Source organism: Ailuropoda melanoleuca, chromosome 13 (genome assembly GCF_002007445.2).
Source record: "Ailuropoda melanoleuca isolate Jingjing chromosome 13, ASM200744v2, whole genome shotgun sequence".
Lineage (NCBI taxonomy): Eukaryota > Metazoa > Chordata > Mammalia > Carnivora > Ursidae > Ailuropoda > Ailuropoda melanoleuca.
The window spans coordinates 6,214,593-6,230,680 of record NC_048230.1 but is presented as its reverse complement, the minus strand read 5'-3'; the positions used below and the strand labels follow the sequence as shown (position 1 = coordinate 6,230,680).

General features: G+C 55.9%; 1 protein-coding gene across 3 annotated transcripts in view; it reads right to left on the bottom strand.

The window, feature by feature from the left end:
- Positions 1-16,088, bottom strand: part of RAB11FIP4 (RAB11 family interacting protein 4) — an 80,688-nt gene that overhangs the window by 13,715 nt on the left and 50,885 nt on the right. For 2 of the 3 annotated variants that reach the window (XM_019803673.2, XM_034640567.1), the window contains 4 exons: positions 3,384-3,604; positions 1,601-1,795; positions 916-1,050; positions 542-577 (listed from right to left, as the gene is read on the bottom strand). In XM_019803673.2, coding sequence (XP_019659232.1) covers positions 542-577; positions 916-1,050; positions 1,601-1,795; positions 3,384-3,604 — 587 coding nt within the window. Of the gene's footprint in view, positions 1-541; positions 578-915; positions 1,051-1,600; positions 1,796-3,383; positions 3,605-8,627; positions 9,180-16,088 lie in introns of those variants that run through there. The other variant, XM_034640568.1, reaches the window with a different exon arrangement.

Below are 16,088 nucleotides of genomic sequence, written 5' to 3'. Positions count from 1 at the left end.
CTCCCAGAGCCCTGGGCCAGTCTGCAGGAGAACCTGGATCCTGAGATCCAGGGTGGGATTCTGAAAGTCCCAGGAAGTCAGCTGTGCAGGATATAACCTGGAGCAAAGGGACCAGCTCCAACGGGGCACCCTCCTTCCTCCCCAGTCTCTGTGAGTGGGAAACCCAGGAGCTGCTGGTCCAGCTGCTGGCCCCACAGTGCAGGGAGGGCCACCAAGGGCCGTGAGATGGGCTGGGTCTCTTGGGGCATCCCCGCTGGGCCCGCCTGAAGCTGCAACAGCTGGGGGTTGGGGTGAGGCCAACTGCGCCACCGCCAGGAAGGGCAAGGTGCGGGGCCGGGAGGAGTATGGCCCTTCTCTTTTAGAAGTAGACCTCTTCTGCTGGCTCTGCCTGCACTTCTGGGGCTCTTCACCCACTCTGTGCGTTCAGCCACAGGCCGACACTGGCTGGGTCTGAGCTGTTGGCACTGAGCTGGCCGCCCTGGCAGTAGGAGCACAGTTATGGGAGACAGCGTTCAACTCCGCCTCCCAAGGGGGGGCTTACCTTCCGAAGGCTGTGCTAGAGATCTTCCGGTTAGGGCTAGAGAGAGAGAGAGAGAGAGAGAGAGGGCAGTCATTGAACAGAGGGGGCTCCAGTCCACTCCTTACTCTGCCTTGGCTGCAAGACACCGAAGCGCAGCAGGGGGCTCTGTCCCACCCCCTGCAGGGAGTTCACTAATCAGCTTGGTCCCGGCTAGAAGCACCTTGACTTTCTTGTTGCAGAAACACGCGCTCCCCAGAATCAATCCCACTCTGACAGTGCTCTCGTTGCCAAGACAGAGTGGGGCCACCTGGCCTGCGGCTTCCCCAACTCGGTCCCCTCGCCCTGCCCCGCTTAGCCCCAGCCTCCCATCCCTCTGCTGGGTCCTGGGGCCTCACCTGTTGGCCTTCAGGTTTTTCAGTCGGGCTTCCAAGTCATTCAGCAGGTTGATTTTCTTGCAACACTGAGAGCAGTAAACGTCCAGTAATTCACTGTTGTAGGTGTGCCGCATTTTCCTAGGAGTCTGCCCCGCACTGATTCAGAGAGAGAAAGAAATCACCTCCCGCTCTCCAGTCTGCTGCCCTACTCCATCCTGCTGAGCTTACTTTGCTGGATTCCGCAATACCGGTGGTGACCCTTGTGTGTGTGCGTTTAGGGGCAGAGGAAGGAGAAATACAGCAACAGATCTTCCCTCCCTCAATACTCTCGGAGAAGAAGCCAACGAACGGTACCCATTTGACAGATATGGCAACTGAGAGCTAATGTCAAAGAAAGCAACGACTAGGTGTGTGGGTCACCCAGAAGGTGTACCGGTCACCTAGAAGGACCCTTCAACACCAAGGTTCTACTAGGAAGCAAGACAACGAAGACCCCCGAGTCTGCAGCCTCCTAGGTGGGTTCACTCTGTTTCTTCTTCGAGATAGAAGGAGGGACCCCCAACCAGAGTGCAGAGGCAGCACCCCCAAACCCCAGGAGAACCCATGGAGCTTAGGACTCTACCCTCTGAACCCCCCTGGGACGAGGTTGGGTTGGTCCTGCCACTTCTCCTTGTACCCCAAATGCCATTCCAGCCCCCGGGGCCACCTGGAAGACACTGAAGATCCCAGGTCCGAGTAGACGTTGGTCCTGGTCTCGTCATCGGGGCAGGGACTGCTGGGGGTACAGTCTACGTCGTCCCCCTCCCCGTAGTCTTCAAACTGCTCCTCGTTGGTGATAAGCGAGGTGGTGGAGTGTGTGGAGAGGTCTGACGTGGTCACGGACGGAGTGTGGCCCAGGGACCTTGGTGTCAGAGAAGGCTGGCCGTTAACGCAGCCCTGTCTGCAGCCCGTGCTGGGGAAACCGCCTAGCCTTCCTGGTGGTCAGTCCGTGCCCCAGAGATCAGAAGCCTCACTGAGTTTGTGCTTTTCAACCTGGTAATACACTCTGGGGACCTCGTCCTAAGGAAAACATCTCACCACAGAAACGGTTTCTGCACAAGAGATGTGCAAACCAATGCTTCTCCAGAGCAGCAAAACACTGCTTCCCGCCCAATGGTTTCCCTACAGGAAGTCACAATAAATTATAATAACACATATATAAAATTATATGTTCTATATCACTAATATAAGCAAATTAAATGATTAAGTTACAGTTGCAAAATTATAATATGGATTAGGAAACTAATGATCAAATTACAGCTTATCCAATTGTTGTAAGGTTTGTAAATAATACTAGCAATAATATGGAAAAATTACTATGAAATAAAAGTTACATATAAAAACTTAAGCTGGAGAAAGTAAAAGGTGTCTACAGAATAAGGAAAAACAGGGCATGAAACTATTTCCTTGGTCGCAGGGCTGGGGTCTGGGTGGCGGGACGAAGAGTAGCACAGTCATTCCCCTCCATTCTCCCTTTCCTCCCTTTTTCAAGTTCTGGTTAATTGGTTTGGACTCTAATAAGAAAGAAATGAGGTTTTAAAATAAATAACCGCGAGCTAGCAGGTGAGGCGCTCCTCCTAGTTTCCAGAGGGGACTTCTGGCCCAAAGATGCCTCACTGCAAAGAACGTGTGTCTAGGCCTCTCAGCGGTGACCCCTTGGTGTGGCCTGTGACTGCATCGGGGCTGGCGGAGCCCTGCACGCAACCTGAGAAGGGAGCACAACTTGTCATCTGCCAAACAGATCCCCCCTTTAGTCATTGTGAGGTTGTGTCCACGTATTGTCACCCGTAAGGGACAATTTTTCTGACCTATTAGGGACTCCATGCTCCAGACTCAGCCCCCTGACTGGGTGACGAGAAGCAGGGAACCGGTTAAGGCAGTAATTCTCCACCCGTGCCCTTAAGCGATCCCGGTCTCTGAGAACCTCCACCCTGTTTTTTCAAAACTCACTTCTCTGCCCTGAGGTTCCTTAGCGCCTTGGGTGGAATTCATCATACCTCTCAGCTCTCTCTTCTAGACATCGTACTAAAACTCTCGGACCCTCCCTGCGGGCTGCCTCCGCGTGACTGATCCCAAAAAAGGTGAATGACCAAGTGGCAAATGGTTAGCCAGAAGGTCAACAGGTCTGTGGTCCCTGACCACTTGTCCCTTGCCGGTTGGTCCCAGTACCACTGACGGACTGCTCCCGGGACGCAAAATGGACAAACAACTCCAAAGACACCACCGAGAACAGCCTGACTCCCAGAGCCACTTGGGTCTGAGAAGCCCTGCACTGAGAAAATGTATAGGAAATTGCCTTCTTTTCTTTTTTTTTGAAGGTCAAAAATGACGAAGAATTGACAGTTTCACACGGTTCAACTGATCCTGGAACCCCCCTCGCTCCCCAAATCTCTGGGTTGGACATGACCACCACTTTCTGATACATGGAGCTCCCGACAGTTTTAACTCACTTGTCCTCTGGCAGGAACAGGCCCCCGAGCCCTCCGTCCTTCTCCTCGGCGACCGAGCCCTCCAGGCCCTGGGTGCTCTCCATGGGGCTGTCGATGTCTGACTCTGGGGGGCCCTCGGGTGGGGCCAGTGTCATAGCCTCCTCCTCGTCCTCGGGAAAGAAGCCGGGGTCCCTGGGGAGGAGCTCGCCATCAGCAAAGGTTGGGCCTGGCACCTCGCTGCCCTGGGAAAGACAGAGGGGGACAGTATGAGTGAGGCTGGCTCCCTGGGGCTCAGCAGACCTCATCAGACTGCAAGGACATCAGCAGGGCCAGGAACAGCAGAGGCTGGGGAACACGGAGGCCCAGATCCCAGGACCTTGAGAATAGGAATACCTGGCAGGTGATCGGTCTTGGACCTCTCACAACGGCTGCCTCATGAGAGCCCAGTGAGGAGCCACAACCCCAGGGACAGCCACCCATGCAGAAGGGGCCGGCTGCACTGCTCAGGATGCCTGGATAGCTCGTCAGGGTCCCCATCACAGTCTGCATAAACAGCCCAACGCCTTTGTGATGGAGTTAAGGGCCGAGCCTTCATGAATGGCCCCCAGGAATGACGACCCCCCACCGAGCAAAGCTGGATGCAGCAAGGAATCTGCCCTCCATGACTCCAGGCATGTCAGGCGACCTCTGAGAACCGCAGTTCTCTGCTCAGTAAATTGAGAATGACAATGGAATCTTACAGGATCACTGTGTCACTCGGGAGGACCTCGGTGAATAAATCCCGGCCACAAGACGTGGCTCCAGCCTGGGAGGGACAGTCTGCCGTGGCCCACCCCAGCCATGCTGGGGAGCGAGGACACGGGGCCCTTTGAACCTGAGCTTGGGGTTGGCCCCCAGTGCCCAGCACACGGCCCAGTGCCATGTCAGTGCAAGACAAATATCTGCTTGAACCTTTTGGTAAAATCATCTTACAGAGTTAGGAGCTCTGGCTTTATTCGGAATGCACCTAGTCTGAGAGGCAGCCCTCTACAAACCCTTTCCTGGGGCTGCCACCTCCAAGGGGGGCCCAGCTTCCATCTGCTCCACTCCGAGATGTGAAGCTACTCCTGGGGTTCTTGGGTGTGCTCCCTGGCGAGGGCCGGCAGAGCCCTGCGTGAGAGGTGCTCCCTGCAGCCCCACGACTGCAAGAGGTGTCATGGAACAAAGGCTGGGAAGGGCCTCCGGGCACCTCAGACAAGAACAGGTTCAGGCACATGCAAGGAAGGTGGTCAGTGACAGGCCTGGCTGGGCCCAGCTAGGGGGGCGCCAGCACCTGCTGCTGCTGGTGGTCTCTCCCCACCAAGACTTCCTGGCCTAAGTATAGACAGCGAGTAATGAGCTTGGCTCCTGCCTGTGTCTGACTCAGGCTGAGCATCGCACGGACTAATCAAGTCGTCATCAGGCAGCCAGGGCCCTGACTGCGGAGGCCAAGGGGCTGTGTCACAGCCACCCCTAGGGTTCACACGGCCCTCTCCACCTCGATGTCGCTCACCCAACCCCACACTGCTGGGCTGTGGACCCTAAGCAAGGTCCCCTCATCGGCAAGCCCGACGCTGCATCCCAGGAGAAACCAACATTTACTGAGCAGTCAGCAAGGTCTGGAGACAGAGGTGAGAGCTGACACAGAATCTTCTGTGGGCTTATGACAACCCTTCAGAAAGGTGACTCTTGGCCCCGTTCATGAGCGAGGGTGTTCACGAGCTCAGAAAGCAGCCTGCCAGAAGTCTTCTGGCCAGGAGGCGGAGGGCCACCTACCCCTGGCCACCACCGGCCTGGTTCCATTTATCAGGGAGGCAACCCACGCTTCACGCATTTTTCCATCTCACGGTGATAGTGAGAAAAGCGTGCATGACAGGTGCGTATTAGTAAGTGTGAAACCCAAGCATTCCGGCCCATGCCGCCTGCTGCCCGCCCGCGGCAGGAAGCTCGCCGGCCCGTGTGTGGACACTGGAAGAGAAGCCAGGCAGGGGGGAGACCACCCAGGAGGAGAGTAGGCCTCCCAGAGGGGCGGTGCCTATGCCCTGGTCCTTCGCCTGACTTCTGAGCCATAAAGGGGGGGGGAGGTCAGCGCTTGCGAGGACGGCCTGCCTTGGGGCTTACAAAAGAGTCCTTGGCCACTTTCAGTCTTCACAGCCCCATGAGTCGGGTCTCCTTGCCCCCCTTTTGGGGGGTTGGTGACTGGCCTGGGGCCCCATGGGAGTTGGTGGCCGGGCAGCACGGGACTGTGAGCCTCCAGTGCCTATCCTCTCCTCAAAGCACGGTCAGCAGGGGTCGCAAGGAGGCCGCTGCCCACCACACTCCCAGGAGGCAGGCAGGGCACAAAGTGGAGACCAGGGGCCGTGCTCCTCAGGTGTCCGGCCTGGCCTGTGGGTGGCTAATTCGTGTCTGTCTCCTTGGACATGGAGATACAGAGGCCCGGTTTTTGCCAGGCACTCTGCCCAGAGACACCCAGCTCACCAGACGGGCGTGGGGACCGCGGCCCCCCCCTCACCAGATGTCCCAGATACCCACTCCCAACAGTGGGGCCGAGAGAAAAGAGTGGCCTGTCTCAGCTGTAGGTGGGGCAGGAAGGGTCAGGTGCCCCCACGGGGGTCACTCCCTGCCAACGAGACCACCACTTCCTCAGGCATAATCTTACCCTCTGCCCGTGCAGGGTGCCCATCTGTCTGGCCCTTCACAGCTGAAAGCACGTGGTCCAGCTGTGACAGCAGCCCCGGAGAGTTCCGGGACGGGAACCGGGCCGGGGTGAAGGACTCGTAGTCTTAGTCTGACACGTGGGGAAGATGAGGCTCAGAGTGGGCGGGGGCTGCCCCGGAATGTCCCTGCTACGGAAGCCAGGCTCTTGACATGCCAAGTCAGGGCCCCTCAGCGCCCCCTCACCACACACACACACGCACGCACGCACACTCTCAACATGCCAGCCTTCTCTCTTAAAATCAGCCGCCTCCCCACATGAACACCTTTTCATTCAACCCACTGTTGCTTGCCCAAGGCAAGTAACAATTTTTAGGACTTCAAAACCATTTCTAGTAGTTGCCCCCTAAATTCAAATAATATAAAGACAGCTCTAAGAAAAGTAACTAGATACCCTGGTTGGTCCAGACAGACAGTACTGGTTTGGCATTTGTCCTGGACAAAAGTGGCCCTGTCACCACTGCTCCTTCCTCGGGAATGTCCTCACCCGGCCTCCCATTCCTCTGGGCCCTCTGGGGAAGGGCTTGGTGTAGCACTGGGCCTGGGAGGGGAGCTGCTAGAACTGGGCACAGCCTGCTCTGATCCCAAACGCCTCAGGAAGGGAGGCAAAGCAAAGGCAGTTGCTGGAAGGTGCTAGAAGGCCACTACTTATTGGCTTGGAGACTAGGAAGTATGCCTTCCTCAAGAGGCTAGGCCTGGGGAATAACCGGAAACAAGGGTTTCTAGAGAGATCAGAGGCCTGCAGCTGGGAAACAGGCCCTATCCAGCTGCTCTGGTGGGGCCGGTCTGCATCACCAGTGTCCCCCCTCCACATCCCACCCCGTCTCCACCTGGGACTGGATGCAGCTGGTCCTGGCTAGACGTGGGAACCCAGAGGCACACAGCCTGCCTGGGGAAGCCCCCCTCCAGTGAGAGCAGCACTTACCCGCCAGCGGGCCCCAAAGTCACCCCTTCCTCTGTAGGAAGTTGGCACAGGCTGAATTCAACGGCTGGTAAAAAAACATACCCATGGTGGGAGAGGGCATCCCAGCCTCAGAGGGGTCAACAACACCCTGCCGTCCACACTCCCAGAGGGGGGTGCGGCAGGGCCCAGACACGAGGACTTCATCTGGTCCTCCCCCGTTCCCCACCTGACCTTAGTGGGACGCCACCTCCAAGTCACAGACACCACTACTCCATTTTCGTGGCAGCTAGGGCACGGACTCCAAAGAACCCCACTTGCACATTCCCTGCGAGAAGGAAGGCCCTCAAGGGAGTAACCATGGGGATGTCTGCGTCTGTACCCCCAGCAGTCAGCCCCACAGGGGGCACGTGGCAGGTGAGCGGCGAGTAGCTGTGGCAGCACACTGCGCGGCAGAACGGGGAGCTGCGAAGGGCCCAACTGTGGCAACCCCGAGGCCTGGGTGCCCGCCCGGCTTGCTTACCGGCCGCCGGGCCACCCTGGATGAGTTGTTCAGTCTCTGAGCCTCATCTAAAAACAGGGCTGGAAATAACCAGCTGGCAAGATTGCCATAGAGAACCTACGTCGAACAGTGCTCATACCTCACGGATGCTGGGAACATGGCAGAGAGGAGAGGGCGCAGAGTGCTGCTGGGAGCGAGCTGGGGAGGAGGACCGACTGGGTTCAAACCCCAGCTTCACCCCTCAGCTCTGCAACCTGGCCTGAACTTCCCCGGGCCTGTTTCCCCATCTGCAGAAGGGAGTTAACAGTCATCAGGAAACAAGTAGCACACATGCTAAACACACACAGAAAAGGATCAATAAATCTGAGCTATTATGGTCTTCACTGTGTTGAAATAAGACAAGCAGGGGTATCTCCAGGCCCAATGGCCTCTGTCCAACCTGCTGGGATGCTATCCCGTTGACCCCCAGTGACACGCCAGGTGGAAGTAGGCCGGGTTCAAGCTTCTGGAAGCCTGAAGTTTGCAAGTTACAGAGGTGCAGGTGCCTCTCTTCTCCCTACCAGGTCCGTCTTCTACATACTCTCTTGGAAGGTCTCTCTGCATGTGAATTACACACTTTAGTAAGTGTCAGGATGAGATACCGCCTGGGCAAGGGAGTCCAGGAGGCTCGGAGGCTCCAGCTAACCCACCCCCAGCCCTGGCAGTGGCTCTGCTTCCCAGGCGGGAACTCAGAGCCAAAGAACAGCTCTGTGGGGACAGGGCTGGGTAAAAATAGCTCCGCTGGGCACATCCCAGCTTCCCTCGCAGCCAGGCACCAGTGGGCACACATGGAACTCCACTGCAGGGAAGGTACTGGGCGGGCAACGGGGAGGCGGTGGACACAAACCGAGCCTGGTGCAGGGGAGAAGCCAGGATGCTGTCTGGGTGAGGATGAGCTGGTCTCTGGGGGGGGTGGGGGGGGCGGTCAGGGGACGAACTCCCTCATCACAATCCCAGCCAGTCCACTGCCCAGGAAGAGTGACAGGCCTGCTCACGGTCCCACTGGCTCTCGCCCACAGGAAGCAGAAGATGAAGGAGGTAACTCATGGCTGCCAAGGCCCCCAGGTCCAGAGAGAGGGGACGGGCTTACCTGGGCTGGGATCCCCGAGCCGCCACTGCGGCTCAGCCACCTGTCCAGGCACGGCAGCGGTGGAGTGAGCATGCGATCTGGGCTGCACCCGCCGCCTGTGGGTGGCTGCCAAGCCCTGCACGGAAGCAGGCCCTGCTCTGCAGGGCAGGTCGGTCCTCCACAACGGCTGATAACGTTTTGGCTCCGATGCCAGTCAAGGGGCGAGGGTGGGAATAAAAGGGGGAGGTAAGTCTCCACACAGGGAGGCTGATGCCTAAACCTCGACTTCGGAACAGAAGTAACCTTGGCTTGGATGCAAGGCCCCGGCTGGTCCCCAACAAGGTCAAGGTCCCCAAACAAGGGAGCACCAGGTCACGAGCCATTAGAGTTCATTTATTGCCCGTCTTGGCCAGCCCTGGGGACTGACCACATACTGTAAGATGAAAGCCCAAGCGTCCCACTCTGGTGGGGGAGGCCAACGTCAAGAAGACAGGACAGACTGCCACGTTCCCGTCCCCAGGGGCCAGATCAGACAGTGGCCAGGAACCAGCCCTCTGTCATGCACTTCCTTTCCTGGCCCCTGGACGGGCCTCCTAAGTCAGCCAGTTTTATAGATGGGAGAAGTGAGGCTCTCAGGGAGACGTGGTTCGGTCCCAGGTCTGGCCCGCACTGGCCGTGGAACCTCAGGCTGATATTGAAGAGAAGAGAAAGAGAAACTACCGCTCGAGTTTCTCAAGAGCTCCCGGGCCATTTGCATAGAGCAAAAGCAGGCAGATAAGGAGTGGCTGCTACCGTACGCACCCCCACAGTGGAAGGGGTGTGGAAGCCCGCAGGGCCTTCTTTTCCCTGTTCTTAATCACAACTCTTGCACTGTCTCTCCCCCGAGTCTCACACTTCCCCTCCCCCAACAGACGTGGCTGCTGCTAAGGGAGGGTCACAGGAGTGACACAGAAAGAGAGGGTATGATGTAGCTCCCAGAAAAACTCAGAAATGAGGGTGTCCGACAGCCCCCTGGCAGCTAACCTAAGACCCTAAGGGGTAAGCAAATTACAGGGGGCAGAGCAGAGGGGCTGAGTAGTAAGGGATCTGATATTTCCCCAGGAAGGGGCTGGGAGGGGGAGCCTCTAGCAGACCCTGGCAGCGTCCACCCAGGCACTGGCCAGACGGGTCGGGTCTGGGCTGCCCCGTGTGGCCAGCCTGCCCCAAGGCTGTGGGGTCCGACGTAGCTGGCACTGGAGCCTGAGATCATTCAATGTCCACTGGGACCTTCTAACCAGCTCCCCCGTGTCCAAGGTCACCCATCACTCTTCTGATCACAGCAAGCTTCCAGGAGCCCAAGGCCGACAGGGAGAGGCGGGCTGCCCAAGCTCACTCCTCACTGTAAGTCAGCCAGCGGCACTCTGGCTTTGCCTGTCCATCTACAGATAATCTGTGGGCATGGGTGGCCCTCAAGTCCCGAAGGCGTGAGGGAAGGGCCAACAAGATCTGGTTTTCAAGCCTGTGAGGCTTTGGGCCAGACCCTGGACCCCAATGGAAACGCCCGTCACAGTGGGGTCATGCGTGCCACTGGGAGACCCCCAAACCCTCTTTCCCCACCACCTCACTTACATTCCAAGAACATGTTGAAGCATTTCAAAAGTCAGCAGTTAAAAATTAAAAATGTATTACTAAAACTCTAATGGAGAAAAAAAATGGAATAAACAATGCTTCGATCAGCCAAAAAGCTACAGAAAAAAAGGAGGAAAAGAAGACCAAAGATCGTAACTCAACCAGTAAATGAAAACAGAATACACCACACTAATGCACGCACACCGTCAGGCTAGATAAAAACACCGACGACACAATGTAAACGTTAGCGCACAGGCCAAAAGTAGAAGTAAAAGGACAGCGGATGACGGGGCGCCTGGCTGGCTCAGTGGGTAGAGCACGTGACTCTTGATCTCAGGGTCAGGAGTTCAAGCCCCACGCCAGGCAGAGAGATTACTTTCAAATACAAGATTGCATAAAGGTGGAGATTGTAATTCATCTCTCTCCGGTAACTCATGGAGCAGGCAAACAAAAGAATTAGAAGGGAGACGGAAGGTGTGAACCACGCAAACGAGACCCGATGCACATCACACGCTGTCCCCAGCGGTAGAATAAACCATTGGATGGCAGATTGATGAGGAACTGGATGCTGGCACAGTACCAAAGAACCACCCGACACCCTCCAAACACCCTCTATCCCCCCCAATACCTCGACCGTGGAGAAAATACGCTATTGTCCCTTTAATACAGTGATCAAACCTAGCATCACTAATTGGGAACACTGAGACATGGCCTCCTGATGGGACACAAGATGAAGGACAGAGCCTCCCCTGCTCAATTCTAATCAAGCCTTAAGATCTAACCCCTGCTAGGGGCACCTGGGAGCCTCAGTTAGTTCTGTGTCTGCCTTCAGCTCAGGTCATGATCCCAGGGTCCTGGGACCGAGCCCCACATCCTCGGGCTCCCTTAGTGGGGGGTCTGCTTCTGCCTCTACTCCTCCCCTCTACTTGGGCTCACTCTCTGGCTCTCACTCAAATAAATAAAATCTTTAAGAGGTGCATTTCTGGGGCGCCTGGGTGGCACAGCGGTTAAGCGTCTGCCTTCGGCTCAGGGCGTGATCCCGGCGTTATGGGATCGAGCCCCACATCAGGCTCTTCTGCTATGAGCCTGCTTCTTCCTCTCCCACTCCCCCTGCTTGTGTTCCCTCTCTCACTGGCTGTCTCTATCTCTGTCAAATAAATAAATAAATAAAAATCTAAAAATAAAAAATAAAAAAAATAAAAAAATAAAAGGTGCATTTCTAACAAGTTCTTGGGTGATGCTGATGGTCCCAGGACCACACTGTGAGAACTGTTGTTTTAGATTAACCAAGAGACAGAAGAGCTAAGCGTTAACCTTGACTAGATCCCAGCTCAAACAAATAAGCAAACCACCACCTCGCTAGCAAGACCTACTGGTGTCAAAATGGAAGCTAGAGTATGGACTAGATATTGGGTGATATTAGGGAATGATGCTGGCTAATTGTGCTTGCCAATAATTACGAAGGAGAAATATCCTTAGTTTTGGTAACACCTTGCCTAATTTTGTTTGAAGTGGTTTAGGGAAAAAAAGTTACATGGAGAGATAAAGCCAATATGGCCGCAGCACTGGAGGGCAACTGGGGTGTGCAAATCCTTGCTGGGGCAGTCTTCCCCCACAACCAGCTCCATCCTGGTCTGCCCTGGTTGCAGGGGCCAGTTTGGGCTCCACGTGAAACACCGTGGGGGTCCTCTTGTGTGGCTGAGGGAGACCTGGCCGCTGGAGGGGCTGGGTGGTGGGCTCTGGAACCACGGGGGCTGGGAGGGGGTGCTTCAGGCAAAACCTTGGGGAGTTACACACATTTGGTGGCCCCACCCTCAATGGCTTCCCATAATTGGTTCTCACAGGTCTTACTTTTGTTTTTTCAGTATGTTAGCAGAAAGATATATACATAAAACACGAAAGATAGTTGCCCCAAACTTGCTGAACTGGTTAAGGAAAAGTGTAAAATCTCTGACAAGTTTAGCTCCAATTAAAAGGAATATGCGTGGGGCGCCTGGGTGGCACAGCGGTTAAGCGTCTGCCTTCGGCTCAGGGCGTGATCCCGGCGTTATGGGATCGAGCCCCACATCAGGCTCTTCCTCTATGAGCCGGCTTCTTCCTCTCCCACTCCCCCTGCTTGTGTTCCCTCTCTCGCTGGCTGTCTCTATCTCTGTTGAATAAATAAATTAAAAAAACTTTAAAAAAAAAAAAAAGGAATATGCGAAGTGAAGCCATCCTTAAAGGCGGCCAACACCCCAGAGACAGAGTCACAGGAACAGGGAGCCTGCTGGGCCGACACAACCCCAAGGGTCAAAACCCCCACGAGCTGAATGAGGAGGTTCCGAATGATCAGATCAGGCGGCACTGATGGCTCAGGCTCTAGAAGGCAAACCGTGAGTCAGACACTGGAACCTTCCGAAGATAGCACTTGGCCAAGAGCCACCCCAGGGGGCTCATCATCAAGAGTGGGCCTGTGTCTGTGGGCCGAGCTGCCTCCCATCCCCTCCACTCAGGGCCCTTCCAAGATGCTGGGCTCTGCTCACAACCGTTGTTCTCCTCCCCTTGGAGGACGGCTCCAGAGAACTTTCTGTTGTGGATGAACTGTGTCCCGTCACCCCCCAAATTCACATGTTAAAGTCCCAACCCCAGTACCTTAGAGTGTGACTGTATTTGGACATAGCATCTTTAGAGAGGCAATTGTATTAAAATGAGGGCATTGTGGTGGGCCCTAATTCAATCGCCTGGCATCCTTATGAAGAGTAGGAGATTAGGACAGACACACACACACAAACCATGTGAAGACACAGGGAGAAGACAGCCATCTGCAGGCCAAGGGGAGAGGCCTCAGAAGAAACCAACCCTGCTGACACCTTGATCCTGAAGGCTGGCCTCCAGAATTGTGAACAAATTCATCTCCGTTGTTCAAGGCAGTCGGTCTGTGGTACTCGGTTGTTCGCCGGCCCCCACCTTTCCCTTCCCCCACTCGGAAGCCTGTATAGAGACCCTCGGCCCCACCGGGATTTGTCCCCCACCTTCCCACCCTGATCATAAAGGCGAATTCCTTCCAGGTCAATTCAGTTCAACCTCCAAAGAGAACTGCTGGATCTCTAGAACCTCGTCGAGAGACTGGGGCTTCATTTGTCTCCCCTCAAAAGAAACGTTGCCTTCTCTCTCGTGATTACTTTGAGAGACGGCCACTTCTAGAGCCGTATCCTGCCGAAGCTGAAGTTTGGTGATCTGTGATGATGAGGATGATGCTTCATAAACACGCTACAGATAAACCAAAGTTATCTCGTGTTCCCTCAACAGTACAGGTATTACATTTTAATCTTAAAGGAGGGCGTAGGTGGAGTTCAGCCAGAGACCTTTAAAACTGCAAAGGCGATTTCTGTTTGCCCGGAACTGTATTTAGTGTAGTTAGGATACAAATGTAAGAGTGATTTTACCTAAACAGTGACTGGTTTACAAGAGAAGAGATCAGCAGTTAGGCCTGGAACCACAAGCCCGTGCCCATGCACAGCCCTGGAAACAGTCTGACCTGGGACAGGCCACCTCTGTGGCCAGGAGCTCTCCGTAATTGAGCAAGATATTACCAGTTTCTCCATGCCAGACGGTATTTTGGGTGACTTGAAATCCAGAGCAGACTTCTTCCCTCCACTGTGGTCAGTTTGGGAAGGAGGGCCTTCACCACTCCTGGGACACGTGGGCACCTTGCTCGGCCGGGACCCCAGACTCCCTCCGACACAGCCAGAACTGGAGCCCGCCTCCCCCTCCAAGGCCGGCTGTGCAGGGTCAGGCAGGTCCTGCAACTGCATCTGGCTAAGTGACCCATCTCCAAGGAAAAAACCACAGGGGAGGTGGCCCCAGGGTGAACTTCTGTTCCCGTAGGGACCAAGCCCTTGACGGGGTAGGGCGGTCCTAACAAAGCCCTGGGTCCCAGATCTGAGTGCCTCAGGACACCCACCTCCTGAGCAGAAAGGATCCCAAGAGGCCATCTGGCCTAACCCCTGCCCCCGAACAGAGCCAACAGTCTTGGTTTTCAAGTGAGAGCGTGGACTTAAGAGGCAAACTGTTGGGGATTAGGAAAACAGAACTTAAATTGCTTCCACATCTGGAAACCAAGCCCAGCAGCCAGCCCCAAGAATTCCAGGCATGTCAGCTGATGGAGAAGCTACAGGTCAAGGGAGGTGTTTCCTGTGAGCCGAGTCCCCCCCACAAGCACCTACCCGAATCCACAAGACCAGTCTACACCAAGAGGCCGGCTGGGGGAAGGGGACGCACGGGAGCACCCACCACGCGGCCAGTGTCTGCTCTGTGCTTTACCAAGGTGGTCTCACCTTCTTCCCCCAAAGTCCCTGCATGAAAATACGGTCTCCTCCTTACAGGTAAGGACCCGGTACCCATGGAGTTGAATCTACCTTTCCCTGAGGTCATGCTGCGATTTTTCTCTACAGCCCTGTTGTCACGCAAAAAGGCTAGAGCCGCGTGAACCTGAACCAGGAACCCCCGGACATCAATCACCCCCATCTAAATTCCCAAAAAAGATCTCCCAAGTACACTCTGGGAAGCAGCAGCTCCCACCCGGCCACTGGACCTGCTGCTCAGAAAACCACAGCCAGGGGTCGGGCAACTCAATTGTCAAAGGCGATTAACAGGCTGCAGGTGGAAAGGGGCACACATCAAGGGCTCTCCTGGCTCTTTGAACAGGCAGCTATTTTGGGCCACAAATTATAGCTTTTAAAGATGTGGATGTTTGAAGTGAGGGCTTAATTACTCACACAGTCAAGAGTTTGTGGGGCTCGCTTTGGGGGCTCCATGTTTTGCCATCATGCTAAGGAGAGCATAAAGAGGAGCCTGGGATGGGCTGCAGTGGCCCAGGCCAGCTCAGCCGGGTAGGCGGAGCAGTATTCCTTCAGGGGGCACCCTCAAATGAGGGGACGTGAACTTCCCAGGGAGAGCCCACGGTCTGCCTCAAGGACAGCACACCTGAACAGAGCTACCCGACCGTCTAGAGCTGGGGCAGGTACCCACCTCACCCCCTTCTTTGCACAGAAACCCTCAGGTTGGGAAGGCCAAGCGGAGTGTGCCTGTGTTCACCCACAGCCAACGGCCAGAGCTTCCAGGGCAGACAGACTGGGATCAGGCAGGCCAAGGACCAGGCAACTCCCCCGCCCCCTCCCACAGCCAGCCCTGCCTTGACTTTTATAACCTTCAGGCACCTCCCATCAGCCCAGAGCCCCAGCAGTGCTCCCAGCAGGCTCCGGTCAGGTGCTCCCTCCTGTCCTTCTGCCTCTGCCAGGTCCAGCTCCTCGGGCCGGGCGTCCTCAGGGCTGCTCTCTCACACGCAGGCTCACCAGAGCCTCACTGGCCAGAGTGCAGCCACAGCCCGGGGAGGTGGAGCCAGCTCGGGTCCCTTCCCAGGCTGTCCCGCAGTAGGAACAGGTGAGAGCTCTGGGTCTGACCATGAGCCACAGCTTGGGGCTCAGAGGGCAGGAGGTGGCCAGGCAGAGTACAAGGCTATGGACCGTCCATCAAAGAACTCATGAGCTCCCCAATGGCCACAAAACCAGGCCCTGTCTGAGCCCAGCACACACAGCCCCGGCCAGCTCGTCTCATCCTCAGGACATGATCATGCCAATCCCCTCCCCTTGTACCCCAAGCTCTGGTCTCACATGATCACCACCCCCACGCTTTGGCTCCTTATGCCCGACACAACTCCTCCCCATGCCACAAAGGCCTGTCCCTAAACAAGCCCGAGTCAGAAAGTCACTGTGTCCGGGAGGCCAGTCCTTCCCCTCCCTGCACACCTCCCCCAGCCCAGAACCGAGCAACTAGAGCCCTATAGCCATCTCTAGGCACAAGCCCATGAGCACTTCTCTGCTCCCATGACTCTCT